Genomic DNA, 18175 nt, shown 5'->3' with positions numbered 1-18175 from the left:
TCAGCATCGAATGGGCTTGGAAAAGCCTTCATGCAAGCGAAAATGTCATGCGCCGAATGGTTTTCCGGATGCTCTGATACTGGACATTTTCACAATCCACATAACCTGTTGATGTATCAGCTCACATAACCAGGCCAATCATCTTGGCGGCATGTACATTTCAAGGTATGTGGCCTAATATTAAAAGGGTCGTCTAGTTTTCACGAGATCACGAGTTGGTGGGCTCTGATTCTTTAATTTCACGCACAGTTGGGCTAATTACCTGCCCATTGCCCTTAATAGGCTAACAACTATCATGATTAGCAAATTATATCTAGAAAAGAACAAAGCTTTCTAGATTAAATAACTTCCTCTTATCAGTCGAGTAGTGTCCACATTAAGTCTTGATAAAGTACGTGCACGCATCACTCACCATTCTCCTTATCTTTGGGAATCCATGGTTGAGCTTAGGAGATCTCTTTTCATTAGCGAATTCGTTTTTTCAAACGTAATGTTGGTCAAAACGTACATCACGATGGCAATGGGATGCCTTGAGGTAGATCAAAGTTTAATCCAGTGAGTGGCAGGTTGAGGATCTTTGATATGATAGAGACTAGACTTAACCCCTCTCTTTTTAAGTTAGGTTCGGATCTGACGTCTTGAGGTAGATCAAAGTTTAATCTAGCCAGTGGTAGGTTCTACACTTGAAAGGCACATCTATTGTTTTGATAGGGAAATAAATCATATACTTCCCCAAACACTTCAAGTAAAAAGGGCCTGAACGATAATTTCTTGTCATTACGATGGATCAAGTCCGTGCAAAAGCGATTATCTTTTCGACATCTTCTTAACGCAATATGATTGAACGAAGAAGATACTAACGCAATTGACTCAATGAAGAATGTAATCGAAACTGTTTACAATGAAAACACAAGTTAGATCCAACTATTACAGAGAGATTTAAATATTAGTGCTTGATCTGAATCCTGAAGCTATCAATCAGTCAGTCAGCAATCACACAGTACTGCCCAATGCTACACAGAAATCCCACACGTATGTGCGACTGCACTTTAATTATTTATAAACAGTCATCGCCGTTCCCAAACACAACACGACTGCAGAAGGAAGAGCCCAGACACCAGAGCTCTCGGTAGAAGACAAACACACTGAAACAAAAAACACACATCTTTCTAGCAAAAAAAAAACAACACACATCGAATCCGAGTCAGTGACTCAGTGATTCCAATGGGTCACCCGCGTCACGATCGCATTACCAGTGCCCACCAACTTATTCAAGCCCAGACATTCCCAAACTGTAGAGCGTGGACTTTAGGTCACATCCATTCCATGCTCTCAAACTTACATTATTCTTCCACACTAACTTTTTTTTTTATTATCTTTTTCTCTTTTTGAAGACCCTTTATCACCCACAGCGATTCTCCCTCACCCACCAAAATACCCATGATAGTGAATGGAACAGTCTCAAACGACCATTTTGGCATACGCTAAGCATATAGTACTTGTGTGGGGGGAAACAAGAGAGCACTCCTCTCTAGCGCCGGAAGCTCCGGACGGGGCGTGGCGGGTCGGCCTCGTCGTCGCGGAGCTTGACGACCGTGTAGGTGCCGGCTCCGGCCAGAGCTCCGAGCGTCGGGGCCACCAGGTATATCCACAGGGCTCTGTAGTTCCCGGCCGCCACAGCGGGGCCGAGGGTGCGCACCGGGTTCATTGAACCGCCGCTAGATGGCCTGCATGGAAGAAATGCAATGATAATTAAGTGGCTAGATGCAGCATGATGATATTAGAGGTCCAGATCTCGCTTATTGATGAGTTGCATTTATCCTGGTAATTGGTTGTCAAATCGAGCGGATCCCACGACTGTTCGGTCTATCGACACTACTTGTCAAATAATTAAACTCCCAGCATAAAACGAAAAAAAGCAAAGGAAAGCTAAAGAATGATTACATCTTTGTCTGGGAGAATCTTTAATAATATCAGTTGGAAGATGCAGACAAGTCGACTGACAGCAAAAAGGATCACCTTCATTTCACAGAAATGGGTGATATGAGAACGAGGCGTGACCGACCAAACCCTACTTGGTTTTAAGTAGATTTTTGACTCAATGGAACGTACGCTCTTGGGTGGGTCTTGCCATTTTTAATACTTCCAAGTTCCTTTCAATTCGACTTACCACCGTCCAGACAACAAAACAAAACAAAACAAGGATAACGTACCATTAGACGTGTATGTGCATTATATACACACACATACAAATAAATATTTATATATTCTCATGCAACTAGGGTTTAGAAAAAATAAAGGGAGCAATCACTCTGTCTCTAGGTAGAATCATGTGGAGGAAACAGACGGTGCTGAGCTGGTTTGCTGTTCTTTCGTTTGGGTTCGTTCTGTTTGACTAGGAATCATTTTGAGAATCAAAAAAGTTCCGGACACAAATCTTTTTCCAAACTTCAAATCATGGTCCTCGCCAAAAGTACGTAGCCCTTATGATCTGAGTTGTAATTATGTAGAAATTCTTAATCAAATTTTAACCTTTTTTGATACGAAAAGTTTGTAGGCAATGCGTGAGAGATAAAACCAATCACATCATAAGAAAGAAGACATGAATGAGAAGAGTGAAAATGTCACATACCCTGCAACAAGAATGTTCAGCATAACCGTGGCTCCAACAGCTATTCCAGCCAACTCTCCAACCTACACAAAACCACAAGAAGATAAAAATTAGGCATATTAATATTGATATAGAGAGTAATACAACAAGGTCTTATTGGGTGTTAAATATGTCTATAAATGCTCACTTAAGATAAGGCACATGATTCCAAATAGATTTTACTATATATACCTAGCACCTCTTTGCCGAAAATACAATAGCCCTAAGACAATTTTCCTCTATTTGAAGAATTGAAGATACATGTACATACTGCACGAGTGTCGGTGGCAACGGCAGTGACGACGAACAAGAGGTTGAAAGTGATCAAAAACTCGAGCGCGAAGGCCTGGCCATGGCTGACAGAAGGAACCGTGACGCCGCCCGACATGTATGGGTGGAAGACACCCTTGAGAGCAAACGAAGCGCATATCGAGGCCGAGACCTGGGCGGCAATGTAGGCAGGGACCTGGACCCAAGGGAAGTGGCGGAGGGCCGCGAAGGCAATGGTGAGGGAGGGGTTCAGGTGAGCTCCCGAGATGTGTCCGGTTGCCAAGATGATGATCATTACCGCGAGCCCCGCGCACCCCGCATTGCCGATCAGTGTCTCAGAGTTGGTGTACTTCTGGTTCACAATTGGTCCTGCCGTCGCTGCGAATATCAGGATGAAGGTCCCCACAAATTCAGCTCCAAGCTGCATCAGATAATTAAAGCAAATTAGAACACATGATTAAAATGGAATTGCACAGTTCAATCTGTCATACGGAAAACTAGATGCATAAATTTTCTGAATGGTTTAATTTCACAACTTGTTACGATAATGAGAGTAAGAACTCGCACAATTGAACGATCATCACAGCACAGTGAATGAGTAAGAGATCACATTTTTTTGCAGACGACCAAAATTGGAGAACAAAAAGCAAAAAGTAAAAAGAAAATGAAAGCTGTTCATCTAACTCGACACTCGAAAAAATTTAATAACTTCATACAAGAACTGACATTGAGCACTTTACAATGTTTACATATTGATATGATGTGACAGTCCAAAGCTCCAAAATCTTCCAATGAAATTGATTTTCGAATCCAAACATCTACTTAATTGAGTTGACCAAGCAAGTGAGTGGGTGATGACGTGAGAGCACCGATTTACGAATAGCAACAGTCTTGGACATAGTGAAAATGCCCGTGGGACAACAATTTAATACCAAGCATTGACCCAAAAAAATGACCAATAACTTTAGAAAAATATGTCATCGTGACTCTCTCTCATTCCCATTCAATAAACCGTCCGTAATTCCATTTTCTACCAATAGCAACGTTTCTATTCACATTGCGCATGCGCGAATGAAAGTGTTGATTAGGTTGGCCTCAATTTAAAAAGTAAAATTGACATTCTCATTATTCCAATGACGACCTCATTGATAAAGGTGTCTCGAGAATAAGGTGGTTCAAACTTGGAAGGAAAGAAGGCGCGTAAGGAATCTAAATTAATTCGACATATGTGCACCAAAGGGGTTTCATAAATCACACATGAGATCCACCATATCAAGATGTCTATGTCTATCGATGCATGTGTACTAAGTATATATGCATATAAATGCAACGTACAACTTCGATGAGGTGGTTTCATTTGATTCTATATCATTTATTAGTCCATAGATAAGGTCCTTTTGAAAATAATTGGAGTGGGTGTAATTAAAAAACATTGAAACGAAGCAAGACGGCTTGGACTTTATTATAATTATCATTATTATTTTATCATCATAATCAATATTTTCTATATATTTATGAAGAACTAAGTACATCCAAAATGCATCTACCCCACCATTGGTCAGTGTAGCAATTTTAGCGCTTGGTGTTTTGTGAGGAAGATAGACACGATGAAGCCATGTCCCACCAGTAGTTCATGATATAACAATTGTTCTCTTATCTCTGCCAATATACTAACATAGTACTTCTGGTTTTATGAGCCAAGAAACCCACCAAATTGTTAACTAAACCAATAAAAAAATCTAGATAGAATCAGCTAAGAGTCACCGTTATACAGCCCTGCGTCAGCTCTAACCTAATGCCAAGTACTTTATGCATATATTTTTTTTCCTCGATGTACTAATTCATTCATTCAATATCTAGTTTGACCTTTCTAATTACTTAATGCACTATTTTGTTTTGATTTATGTATCTAGACGACCCCACCCATACTTGTCTGTCCTATGAGGGATCGCTTTCCTACCAATTTGCGATAATATAAGTATGCAAATCATGAATACGCAATAGCTTCCACACATTTTAAAAGAGGTGTATAAAGAGATCTACTTTAATTGCTCGAAGGAAATCATGGAAAAGGTGAATACAGATCAACACTAATTGCAAAGTCAAAATAAATCTTTCGAATTCTTTTTTTTTTTCAATGTTTATTTATAGATCTCGTTTTAGTGCGAAAACCATTAAAATTGGGAGAGGTACTTAAGAAAACTAAAGTAAGTCAATTGCTCTATCACATCATGAATTATCTTTTCTTTTAAGTCTCGTAGGGGACAAAGGACATAATTTCTCAAACAAGGGAGGGGCAAAAAAATCCCAAGAAGCATCCTTCGGACAAGAGGACAAAGGTTCCACATTTTGTCAGAACTAGCAATTTCACTTTGCGTCTTCCGCTTCGTGAAAGAAAGTCAAAAGTACAAAAAAAAAAAGGTACCCAATAATGCGTTTTTGGAGAGCATGGCTTCACATAACTCAGAAAGCACCTCCGCGTGTGGAGAAAATGATCTATATGGGTGCGGGCGATACTTCACACAGTATTTCACATTGACAAACTGTCAATTTGACTTCACGAGATCGCGGCACATTAGTCTCATGAGGAGCAGGTGATCAAATCGTGATGCAATTTATAGTAAAAGAGAGTAACCCGCCTCATTTCTTAAGAAAGAGAATAAATGAGTCGAGCTGACCATAAAACTTAAAGGAACATAAGAAGTCCTTGTCTAGACCCCGTCCATCATGGATCGGGTGAAATGGCCGATGTGATGTGTCGAAGGAGGCGATACATGGTGAATTAGTGAGTGCTAAACATTCGCAAACAATTCAACTCCAAATCTTCATTAGCACACTAAGCAATGATCCCAAATCACAGGAGAGAGAGAGAGAGAGTTACTTTGCGGGTGAGGGAGATGTCAGGAGCGGGGAAATCGGTGAAGCACGTATGGGCCTCGCCCCACGTGGGAGCAGTCACCGGGAGGCACTTGCACCGCGGCATTGACTTCCGGTCGTAAGACAGCGAGTCCACCCTCATCCCTGGGAACAGCGGCGCCGGCGTCCCCGGCGTCGCCGGCGCTGATGCTGCCGTCGGCGATTCTGGCATTTCTTTCTACTTTTTTTTTCCTTTTTTCTTGAGAACTTACCGGCTAAAGATAGTAAACTAAGATGTTTTTTTGGGTTTTTTATTTTTGGGGAGGATAGCTTGGAACAAGACAGAGAGAGACAGAGGCGACTGTTACATGATTCGCAGGATTTTATAGTGTTGTCCTCACACTTTCGTCTCGATCTTTTCCAGGATTCTCACCACACTAAAATGGTAGACACCAAGGACTATGCACAAATCATGACTAGGGTAATGATAAGTTTTTTTTTGGAAATTTTTTTGCGGTCCTGGAGTGAGAGGCTAAAAGGGCAGGTATTACATGCTGTGCAGGTTTTTCTAAATGTGTCTCTAAGGAATAATTGGAGAAACGAAACGAGCCACTTTAGACTAAGAACAAATAGATAGATAGCTCCACTGTAACATGAACAAGTTTTTTTGGGTTTTTCGAGATTTGGGTTGGAGAATTCTGGGGTTGATGCGACGAACTTTTACATGATCTGGAGGTTTTTATGGAGTTGAGCTCAAGGAACTGAGGAAACCGCCGAACCCAGCTTCGAAAAGGAAGAGGCTAAGTACGAGGGCTTAGAGATCTTATGGCTGTGCAACTGAGGAAGGGGAAGAAGAAGATGGGTGAAGGAGATGGTGTTCTTGGAGACAAAGAAATGGCGGAGACACTAACACATGAACTGAAAAGTCAGAGAGAGAGAGAGATGAGTTTAGCTTGTGCATAAATGCATGTATATATAACGCAAAACGAGCGCCATGAACATGAGCCCTCATATGATCGAAAAAGTCAATGCTCCCACCCATCATCTTCACAGCTAATTTAACCTCACGCATCATTTCTCCAGTGACAGGGACAACAAGAATTGAATCTCACAGTCGCCTTTCCACCGTTGGATACGAGGGAACCGTCCAAGATCGTCAAATCCACGAGCTTTCTGCTAAATCAGTGAGGCATCTGGGGTGAATTGGGCTGTCATGTGGAAGCTTTCCTTCCTTAAATAATTCCACCACCCACCCAATAATGTAATGAACAAGCATACGCTTTCAAGACTTTTAAAACCCTAAAAATAATGAATAATTTCGATGGAGCTTCCTGCTGATGATGAACCGGGTCTGCATTTCTTTAAGGTACGACTACGCCCCCTCATGTTTCGGCTCACCCAAATAAATAATCGCTTTCGTCAGAATAATTCTTTAATTTAGCAAAATTTACAGCCTCACAAGAAGCCTACTATATAATATAGTTCATCTATATTTTACATGTTCCTTTTCACTTTCATTATTTCTCCACCAATGCACCAATGTGTTTCATTATTGCTTTTCCCCCCTTATTCTACGAATCGTCCTTAAGCTGGCCCAGCAGGCGTGTTTAATAAAAAGAAATAGTTACCTAAAGTATTATACTCAATTAGCAGCCACAAATCGAATACTTAAGAAAAAAACATTGGGAGGAAGAAAGAGGGTAAGGCTACCTTGCTAGTTTTGTCCTGAGATTAATTTAACGAGCTGGTATCTTCTTAATTTTTCGAATTTGATTAAAAGGTCTGTCGTTGCAAGCCTTTGATGATTGTGTTTTCATGTGAAATTTGACTTATGATAGTGTTAAAATTGCATGCAGGTTCTGAATTCCATACATTGACCGGGCTAGTCGACTCTGAAATCGAACCTCGTTATAAGACAAAGCCTAGATACCATCTGAAAAAGATATTGACCTCCGACCAATTTTTCGCAATAAGTGGTGTTTAAATGCTACTTAGCTCCATAACGTAAGGTTGGTAGATTGTTGACGGTGAAATGTTTGTTTTCTGATCAAACATTGGAACCAAGTTACTATTCTGTCAACTTGGTTATAAATACAACTTTAGATGGAGCACGCGTGCATGTTAAAGTTCTTAAACTTCTCTTTTGTGACCATTGAAAGGAAAAAGGTTATATTTCGTTCACACGTATTTCATGGAAAAATAAGCGTCAAAAGGAGATTCTATCTTGCAAGCAATCATAGAGCACCAAGGACAAGTTCAAGGGCACACGAGAGCCTATAAGGTAGGTTCCCTACTATTCTTTCAGAAATCCGCGTTCACAAAATACAAGATAGCTACGGTCCAATTGATCTGACCCTAAACAACTAGCAAACATGGTTTTTTTCACATTGTGATTTTGTTCCCTGACAACAGATTATGTTTTGAAAATGGCTTTCCACGTAATATTAAAAGCACATGTCACGAGTTTGAATCTCGACACTCTCTTATATTCTATAAGTTACTCTTATTAGTCTGTTTGTTCTTTTATAACGTAGGATATCCGAGTGACTACTTGCAAATCACCATGTTCACGTGCATTAGATGAGGCTTCACTAACAATTGACGAGCGTGACATCCAATTAAGGTTAATATGAGTGGAGAGGCTATCATTTGAACAGTGGATGTGTTGCATCTTACCAAGTGCTCAATCATTTAGTGAACCCTTTGGAGGTTTAGTCTGTCCGTTTTCCTACATTATGTTGTCCGTCTCATGTCTTTCGTCCGTATTTTACATGCATGTGGGAGGTTCACTTACATGTGACAAGATGGTTATATTTTCCTCCATCCCCGTTTTCCTTCGATTATGCATTCGATTGATGGATATAGGTTATGAGCATTACCAACATGCAAAATTAACTAGGTATAAATGTGGATGATGTCTATGTTTGTGACTCACCAATCTTCTACGAGTGATGGAGGAAAACATGGCTCACAAGAAATATGCTAGCTTCAAAGAAACCATTTTTCTACGATTACCCATGTTCATTCCTATAGTTCAGTTTGTTTTGTTTTCTTGGCTAAATATTCTCCCGAAACACGGCCTAATTTGATATTAATTAGGAGTAGGCGCATCTTTTGTCCCTAGTTAAGAAAAGAAAGGGTGGAAACGTTAAAAGGAATCAAGAAGGTTAGTGAGTGGGGTTTATGCAATTGTTAGATGTGTCTAATTGTTGATCATTGAGAATCAAAAGAGAATTATACACATCTAACAATTGCATAAACCCCACTACCTAATCTCCTTGATTCCTTATACCTTTTGCCCGCTTTCTTTTCATTAGTTTAGAACGAGGAACATAATTAACAAAGAGTGGCTATAGCTAGCACAAGGCCCCGCACTCTCGCTGGCTACACCTTCCCCGTGCTTTAGAAAGAGAGAAAAAACATTGGTCCTCCCATTGAAATTAATGATCTTTTTGTCTGTCAAAGGGCGTGATATGCTAACTGCATACATGCACAACCACCCCTGCACACTTGCTATAGAATTATACGCTTCTTAGGGTTTCTTTTTCTTTTTTTCATTAAGGTTATTCTCTCAATCTAAGCTGATTAGGGGCAGTAAATCAGCCCTTTGATTTCGTTATAATTCCTTGGCAATGCGCGTCCCTCTTGTGGTTGTTCATTAATCTGGCATCATCAATTTATTACATAATGAAATACTCAAGGAATATGCCTGGGTTAGAAGAAGACAATTTTATTTTAAGAAATGGTTTGAAGGGTTTTAGTTGAACGAGGGCCCAGCAGAAAGCAGGATAGCAAGGCAATTGGAGCACGTTAATTTATTCAACTGTGATTATGGAAGGTAAAGTTGGGTTAAGATTCTTGCTCTAAGATAATCTTAATGTAGAAAGAATTTTGCTCTAATGCCACATAATGCAGTATGGAAACTTGTCACAATATAAATCATGTCAATCTTCAGTAATTTTTGAAAATGATAGATAACTTTTACAGCTAGGGGTAGCTGAATCTTACCCCAAATTCACTATCAGAATATTATCACCTTCTATACAAATTTACACAAAGGTGGCAATGCACGCTTGAGTTGGTAATGACAAGACGGTGATTGCTTGGGAAGAAGAAGGAAGAACAGGGAAGAACATGGAAAAAGGAAAGAAGAAGAAGAATGTAAAAAAATAAAAATTGAAGACACTTCTGAGCCGTTTATATAGAGTTGGCTGACGTGTCGTTCATCCAAGAGGGTTAAACTTTTAAAATGTGAATTTACTCACTAATTTAGAGAATCCCAAATCTCTTGAAAATAGAGTTTTGGAAACATAGAGATCAAGAAAAATCACATGCGATGCGAAAAACAAAGTGTCCCAAATAACTAAAACCCGGCTACAAGAACATCATATTTAAACTAATCAGTGGAATGAGACCGGATGAAAGTTAAAACAGATTGCAACTATGTACTTAAGCAATGTGTGATATAATTTAACAGATGTCGTTTTGATTGTAAGCCGGTTGAATGAACAGGGCAATTAATTAATTCTCGTTTCCAAGGAAATTTTCTCTTAGCATATAAAACTTTCGCAAACATGTGGCATTAATTGTTATTTATGTGTATTTTAGTTCGTTGGATATTAAGCTTGGGTCATTAACGGGAAAAAACACAAAAGGAAAATAGGTTATAAATGAAATATTAGGGTTTATAATATGTTATCCTGCATATGTCAATAATTCATCTTAGATTCGTTTATTTCTCCACTTGTTGCCTCCCTATTTTGGTGGAACTTTACTTTCTATGAAATTTCAATTGCATAGGTACTCACTGGCCAGCAACTTGTCACATTTTTATGTGGTGAACATCGACTTTTTTGCCATATTTAGAAAATTCCTTTTACTTCAAAAAATTGACCACACTAGAATTTTTCTCTCTCTAACAATAGGTCATCTTGAAATATATCAAGCATCTAAGGACGCATTTGGTAATGTTTCTATTTCTCTGTTTTTTTGTTCCTTTGTTCGAACAGAAAAAGAACAGAAATCCGTTTGTGTATGTCAGTTAATTTTTCTATTCTCCGGAATAGAAAAGTGGCAGGGGAATAGATTTGGAACAGAAATAAGAAGTAAAAAAAATCTACTTTTCTATTCCCAGAAACAAAAAGAGAAACAATTTTATTTTAGAGAAACAATTTCATAAACCATTAAATCCCAAAACCTGAAACCCTAAAACCCGAAATCCTAAACCCCAAACCCAAAACCCTAAAACCCCAAACCCCCAACCCCAAAACCCAAACCCTAGACCCCTAAACCCCAAACCCAAAAACCGCAACCCTAAATCCTAAAACTCAAAACCCAAAACCCTAAAACCTGAAATCCTAAAACCTTAAACCCAAAATCCTAAACCCTAAAACCTAATACCCGAAACCCAAATCCCAAACCCCAAAACCCAAACTCGAAACCCAAAACCCTAAATCCCAAACCCCAAAACCCTACCCCAAAATCAAAAATCGAAACCCTAAGTCCTAAAACTCTAAACCCCAAACCTAAAACCCGAAATCCTAAAACCCAAAATCAGAAACCCTAAAACCTAACACCTGAAACCCCAAAATCCGAACCCAAAAACCCAAACCCCAAATCCCAAAACCCAAAACCCAAAACCCAAAACCCAAAAACCCAAACCCCAAATCCCAAAACCCAAAACCTCAAAACCCTAAATCCGAAACCCTAAAACCTAAAATCCTAAACACAAAACCCTAAAAACCTAAACCATAAATGCTAAACCCCAAACCTCAATTTCCTTAACCACCACCCAGTATTTGCTTTGTCTATAAGGACTAATTTTCTTTATGATTGTATTAAGGTCATCCAATTCTATATCATAATATATTTTGATTCTATTTCTTGTCTAGTTTCATTCAAACATAAATCATTAAGTCTTCACTGACATTTTTATAATTAAATTAAAAAACTTGGGAATAGAAATTTTTAGGATTGTACCAAACGTATTTCTATTCTTTTTTTTATTTCGGAAATAGAAATTTTGTACAGTTACCAAACGCATTATTCTATTCAAAATCTCGTCTAGAGAATAGAAATAGAATAAACTATTTCTGAACATAAATTATTTTCAGGAACACAAATGTTACCATACGTACCCTAACTTATCCTGACAAGTGTGACGGGCCCCATCTTAGGCATACTAAAGAGTTACTTAAGTATATTTATTCTTGCGCACGCATACCAATAGACATAATGATGATTCGACTTCATAAATTTTGAGTGACACGAGGATTTCTTTTATCGAAAGAAAATTATATTTATTGTTCACAAAAATTGAGAAATCCATAAACTTTCATGGTAAAGAAAATCTAAGCAGATTAAAGCTCAAAATACTACAAAACAAAGCAAAATCAAGAAAACAAGGAGGATCAACAGGAAAACCAGCATGGTTAAGCATGCGTTCATTCCATAAGTATAGATCTATCAAGCAAGATAATTAGCGCCCGATCATTGGATCTCGTTTCATCGTTAATGATGAGCACACGCCAGAAATTCCTTCTCCAATAAGTACGACGTTGCTAATTGGCGTTGTGCTCCTAGGTTTGGCTTTCCCTATACCATTGATGTTCGGAGACAACATAAACGGGTTGAATAAACATAGATCTAATTTTTGGAATATCGAATTTTTGTAATCCAGTGAGACCCCAAAGCTCCTCGATAACCATTGAAACTGAAAGCAGAGGACTTGTAAACGAACAGAATACAGGGATATCGAATCCCCAAAAACATTATTAGAATTGCTCTTAAATCTAGAACTAGATCAGGAGGATTCAAATTCTCGGATCTAGAACTAGAAAGGGAGAAAAAAGCTCCTAGATTTAGATCAGGAGAGAAGAAGAATAAGAAAACTCAAACAAAATCAACAAGAGAGGAAGGGGAGGGTGAGACTAGCTCAAACCCTCCCCCATGGCTGAAGGTTGAAGAGGACATGGATATAGAAGAGAGAGGGAGATAAAAAGACTAACTTGCTACTTTAGCAACTCCTTCCATTTACTACTAAGAGTTTTATTTCTAACAATGGCTTGTCAAGGACGTTAAGAGAGTCTAGCATGTTACAATCTCACTTCGTGCACATTAAAATTCATCAGAGCAATAAATTTATGTTTTCATAGACAGTACTTAAAAAATGTGTAGATATAGTGACTCGAACTCGGTCCAATGACAGGAATTCACTTACCACGTTAGAAATTAGTTCTTTTAAGCAACTCCCTCACCAATCATGTTGAACATGTCCTTGGTATAGTTATAGTTGTGTTGTGATGTGATGTTGAAGCATTGTAACTAGGAGCAAATGGTTCTAGGGTGGGTTGGTTGCCGGCTTCAAACCTAGAACCGACCCGGTAAGTCCGGTTCCAAAATATTGGAATCATGAATCAAGCCGGTCGGTTTTAAAATCGCTAGTTCTTGGTTCTACCCAGGAACTAGGTCATTCTTATAAAAGTTGCACCATGTTATAGCAAAAGCATTCCTAAGTCAAGTGTTTATGTGTTTGTTTGATTATATTGAAGATCACAGTTCAAATCTTGATGGTTGCAAAAGTATATTTTTCCAAAAGAGGCTTCCAAACGTTTTAAAGCTAGTTCAACCTAAGAACCGACCTGGTTGGACCGACTCCCGAGTAGAACTGGCAATTCCATCGGGAATCAAACCAATTTTCCTCAGAACTGGCTTAGAACTAGAGGTGTCAAAATGGGTCTTAAACCCATATATGACTCATTTAAAAATAAATGGGTCATATATGGGTCACTTTAATTTTAAAGAGTCAACATTAAATGGGTTTTAAATTTTAAAGCTTAAAGATAAATGGGTCTAAATGGGTTGAGTTTGGAACCCATGTCCAAGCCACCCACTAGACCCATCCACACACTTTCTCCCTCTTTATAAAGATGTTTAAAAAAAATCGAAATTTAATTATTTTTATTTTTTCTCTTTTTCTTTTATTTTTCTTTTTTCTTTTTCTTTTTTTTTTAATTCCGGCCGGTGGTCGGCCACGGCGACCGGCCACCGGGGCGGGACGACCTCGCCGGAGGCCGGCGAAGCTCGAGCTCGCCGGCCTCAGGCGAGGCTCGAGCCTCGCCGATTCCGGCGACCTCGAGGCTCGCTCGATCCCGGCGAGGCTCCAGCCTCGCCTGAGGCCGGCGAGGCCTCGACCTCGCCAGATCGGCGAGAACGAGCTTCGCCGGCCTCCGGCGAGCTCGTCCTCGCCTGTGGTCGGTCGCCGGCCACGGCGGCCGGCGATCGGCCAAAAATAAAAGAAAAAAATAAAAATACAAAATAATTAAAAATTCGATTTAAAAAATAAAAAAATATTAATTTTTTTTTATTTTCTTGGATAATGACTTAATGAAAAAAAAATTTCTAGAAATGTCGCATTTTTTGTAAAACAAACAGAACCTCAATTTAAAAAAAAATTATAAAAAATTTTCACTAGCTTTATATTGCATAAAATGTTTTAGCAGTATAATTTTAAAAAAAAATCGTAAGAAACAAGTATTCCTAGATTAGGTTAAATATAAAAGTATTTTAGCAATATGGGTCGGGTCAGGTATGGGTTGGGTATGGGTCGGATCGGGTATGGGTCGAGATATTTACACTATGAATAAATGGGTCATAAACGGGTTAATGGGTCAATTTGGGTCGGACCATTTATGACCCGACCCAAACCCGACCCGACCCACCCGTTTAACAGGTCTACTTAGAACCAACCAAGTCAGTTCCGACCGGTCCTTAGGTTGAACTAAACTCAATGCTCACCTGTTTTTGTAACTCACATGCGTTTGATTATAACACGTTAAAGCTAAATGTGACAATTTTCTAAAAGTGGCTGCAATTTTAAAGGTACCACAATTAGGGAGAATTCGTCAAACACCTTAAAAAAATTAAAAACTACCAAACACCCTTTCATAGAAGCTGTAGTTTCTTCTACTAGAAGGCCGTACGAAACATGCACCAGTTGAAGGGAAACCGTTGAGCTCCTAACTTTCGAAAAATTAGTATTAATATTATAGTTCATGTACTTGCAATTATAAGCTCCCTCAATTTGGAAGTATGTGAGAAAAACAAAGTTTATCCTGTCAGTACTTGGTCGGCCGACATTCTATATCTTGTGCACCGTAAGCATAATTAACGGGGACACTAATTACTTAAGAGTGCTTGTTGCTAAAAAAGAAAAAAAGAAGAAATTAAACTCAAATCTTGTACGTGATGCTGATGATGTGATGATGCTCTTCTTGTTTTATTCAGTGTACTTTGGCTCGCAAGCCGAAGTATACCAAGTGCGGTTCATTTACTTGTTTGAAAATTTGTGTGAATGCGGAAATCTTTCAAGTTTTGGGCTGGCATTGCGATAACCTTTCTTAAGTGCGTTTGATTAGTCAAAAAGGAAAATCTCGATAGTTCCAATTATAGCTTAAGAATCTTCGTGTATAACTAGACAAGTAAAAGAATTTGTTAAGCATACAAAAGGAAGGGAAGAAATGGTGGTATTAAATACTTAATCTTTTTGTAATTAATCGATAAATCCTATAACGACTCCATTTCATCGATTGAGCTTCTCTCTCTAATAAACTCACTTCCCCGTATGCTCATCGTCATAAATAATCACTTATAAAAGTATCCCTAGAAAAAAATTATGTTTTGCCAAAGTAATGTTTGACTTTTGAGAAGATTGGCATTAGACACGAGGGGTATGAGATCTATTACTTCAACAAACGGTGGGTACTTGCTACAAACTCCTTTAGGAATCAAATTACAAAGGAAAATAATCTCGTCCCTGTTTAAGTGGCTGCAGTGTTTAGCTACTTTTGTAACCTTTTGTCATTTTTGTAAATCTTCCACGTGCAGGACCTAACTTCCATGTCATGATTGTACTATGGTTAATGTAATAATTAGATCTAAACCTAGATAAATATGAGAGGATCGAGTCTCTCAGACGTTAATTAGCTCATAGCACCATTTTGATGGGGTTAAGAGCCCCGAAGTGATAACATCAGGGGCTAACTTGACACTCTTCACTGCCCTAATTAGCCTCCTCCTTTTTGGTATTGATGAGCTGTTGGAACAACAGAAAATCGTCAAAAAGAAGTAAAGAAACATCAGTGAATGAAAATTCAGCAAAAGTAATCCATCTTACATTATGAGTGATGACCTCTTAACAGCTGGGGTTTGAGTGTTCTCAAAGAAACCAAACGAGGGTGACGCCAAACAAGGAGAGCCTGCGCATATGGAACTGCACGTTGCAAGACTTGGTTCTGTATTTGTTTAAACAAACAAATTGCAAATTCCAAGACGTGGTAGTTCGTGATTGTTTTTCATTATCATACGCTTTCATTCCTTCAAACCCATAGGGCTGGAAGATGATAGTACTATGATAGTATGCTTTGAATCATCTCTTTTTTCTTCAATTTTTTGAAAAAAAATTCTCATATATATTCTTGAGTTGGCTTCCCAAATTCCAAAAAGGCCAAACGAGCTAGTAAATGATGAGCATTACATTCATTCATTCTCTGTATATGATACTTTATGGGATGTGCATGATACATGCGATCTGGGTAGGTAAACTTCTTTTTTTATTATTCATATTAAGGAAAGAATTGGGGGGAATCTTAGATGCATTTGTTTGGTACATTTCACACACACAATTATGATGTTCCTTTTCACTATTCTTGTCCCGGATTACAGATCACTAACTTTGTGTTTTCATGAATAGTTCAATTGCATTTATTAACAAGGCACCTGTGCTTTCATTCCAAAAGTGCTTGATCAATTGCATTGTTCTAATAAGGCAAAAAAAAAACATTACATTAAACAAATTAGAGGGCATGACTATGACTTTCACTTTGTGACATTGTGCTGATTAGTTAGATTCTAATTCCTTGGCCCCATTAGATAATCTAACTTATATTCCTCCATTAGACAAAGGGCACTTTAATATATTCGAAACATTGCGAGATTAGCCAAGCATAATGACAGTAGAATACTTGGCCACCAAGTCCAAATACACAGACCCCTTTCTTGATTAGAGAGACTAAGTGATTGTTAACAGAGATATCTTCCTTTAATGTTCTTTCCTTTTCTTCTTTTTTCTTTTTTTCCCCCTTTTTTCTTTAGTGGTTGCTAGGGTTCAAGCTCGTGCTTGTGTTTACTCTTTTCTGGCGAATGTCGTGAGCCTGTTTACTTGGGGGCATCAAATAGGCATATTTGGTGAAGTGCATCAGTGCAGGCTATTGTCCATTCACTCAACAATGATTTTGCCAAAATTGTAGCACATTATGAAGCACCCAAATAAAAGTTTTTCTCGATTGAAATGAGAAATGGACAATTCGTGACACGGGCACAAGAAGACAAAACTTTAGGGGAGATGATCTCTCTTTAAAAGAGAGACTATAATGATGTCAGTTCACGTTTATAGATAGTGATGGAAGTTGAACATTTTTTAGGGTTCAATAAAAGTTTGAGACTTCCCTTTCCTAATTCTCTGTCCTACACTGTAATCAAATGCATAATCTGCCAAAACCCAACCTCCGCAAAACCCAATAAAGCACTTCGCAAAATCAAAGGAATCTAGTCCCAATGGTGTGGAATCCACACATAATCTTTAATGAAATCTCCACTTAATTAGAAAAAGGAAAGAGCAATGAGCTTTAGCACCATGATTTCGTCCCACGAATCATCATAGAAGACATTTGATTTGTGCGAGGAAGTGCAAAGTGCGCTTTTTCCTTGTGCTGATGAAGAGTCATGATTGCATGTGAGGAAAAAAGAAGATTCAGTGGTTTGACTATCACATGCACACATTCTCTCTCTATCTCTTGGAGAACCTGTGGCATGAACTGAATGAGGGACGTCAAGTTTCTATTAATCCGAGACCAGAAAAGATGCTGCAAAATCATTTCAAAAGACAAAGGTAACATCAATTCATTCTAGTGTGTGCAGCCCCCTTCTTTTGCTCACCTCCATTCTTTTTGAGAAAAGTGTGGAGTGAGAGATGGCATAATCAAACCTTTATTTGACGCAAATGCCAGGCTTGCCAAGAGACGCACAACCAAAGACACCAATCACCCAGCAACCCCCCAGAAGCTTCTCTCCTTGCGTCTGATCCAGATGGTGAAGTGTAGTGAAATGATTTGTTTATTCGTGGTTGAGAGCTTTTGAAGAGATGTCAGTAAAAGCAAAAAGAATAGTTCGAGCGGGGTTCTCTTTGATTGATCAAATCTCTTTTTAGAAGTCTAAAGACACTTTCATAGACTCCCTTTGAGTAAAAAATAAGCTTAATGAAGATTGTTGGGTCATTCATGAGAAGCCCCTTATTAATTTCTCTTTTCTTTACATTTCTCTTTGATCATTGATTGACGGACG

General features: G+C 38.6%; 1 protein-coding gene across 1 annotated transcript; it reads right to left on the bottom strand.

Annotated features, from left to right (window-relative positions):
- Positions 1 to 1014: 1014 nt before the first annotated feature.
- Positions 1015 to 6731, bottom strand: LOC115675449 (probable aquaporin NIP5-1). The gene is made up of 4 exons (XM_056318460.1): positions 5802 to 6731; positions 2922 to 3341; positions 2633 to 2694; positions 1015 to 1727 (listed from the first exon to the last, which is right to left on the bottom strand). Exons 1-4 carry the CDS (start codon positions 6006 to 6008, stop codon positions 1532 to 1534), a joined length of 885 nt encoding a protein of 294 aa, XP_056174435.1. The 5' UTR covers positions 6009 to 6731; the 3' UTR covers positions 1015 to 1531.
- Between the last annotated feature and the right edge of the window lie 11444 nt (positions 6732 to 18175).

Source organism: Syzygium oleosum, unplaced genomic scaffold (assembly GCF_021117445.2).
Source record: "Syzygium oleosum isolate NSW1041296 unplaced genomic scaffold, Sole_v2.1 Sole_v2.15, whole genome shotgun sequence".
Lineage (NCBI taxonomy): Eukaryota > Viridiplantae > Streptophyta > Magnoliopsida > Myrtales > Myrtaceae > Syzygium > Syzygium oleosum.
This window is presented reverse-complemented; position numbering and strand designations above follow the sequence as displayed.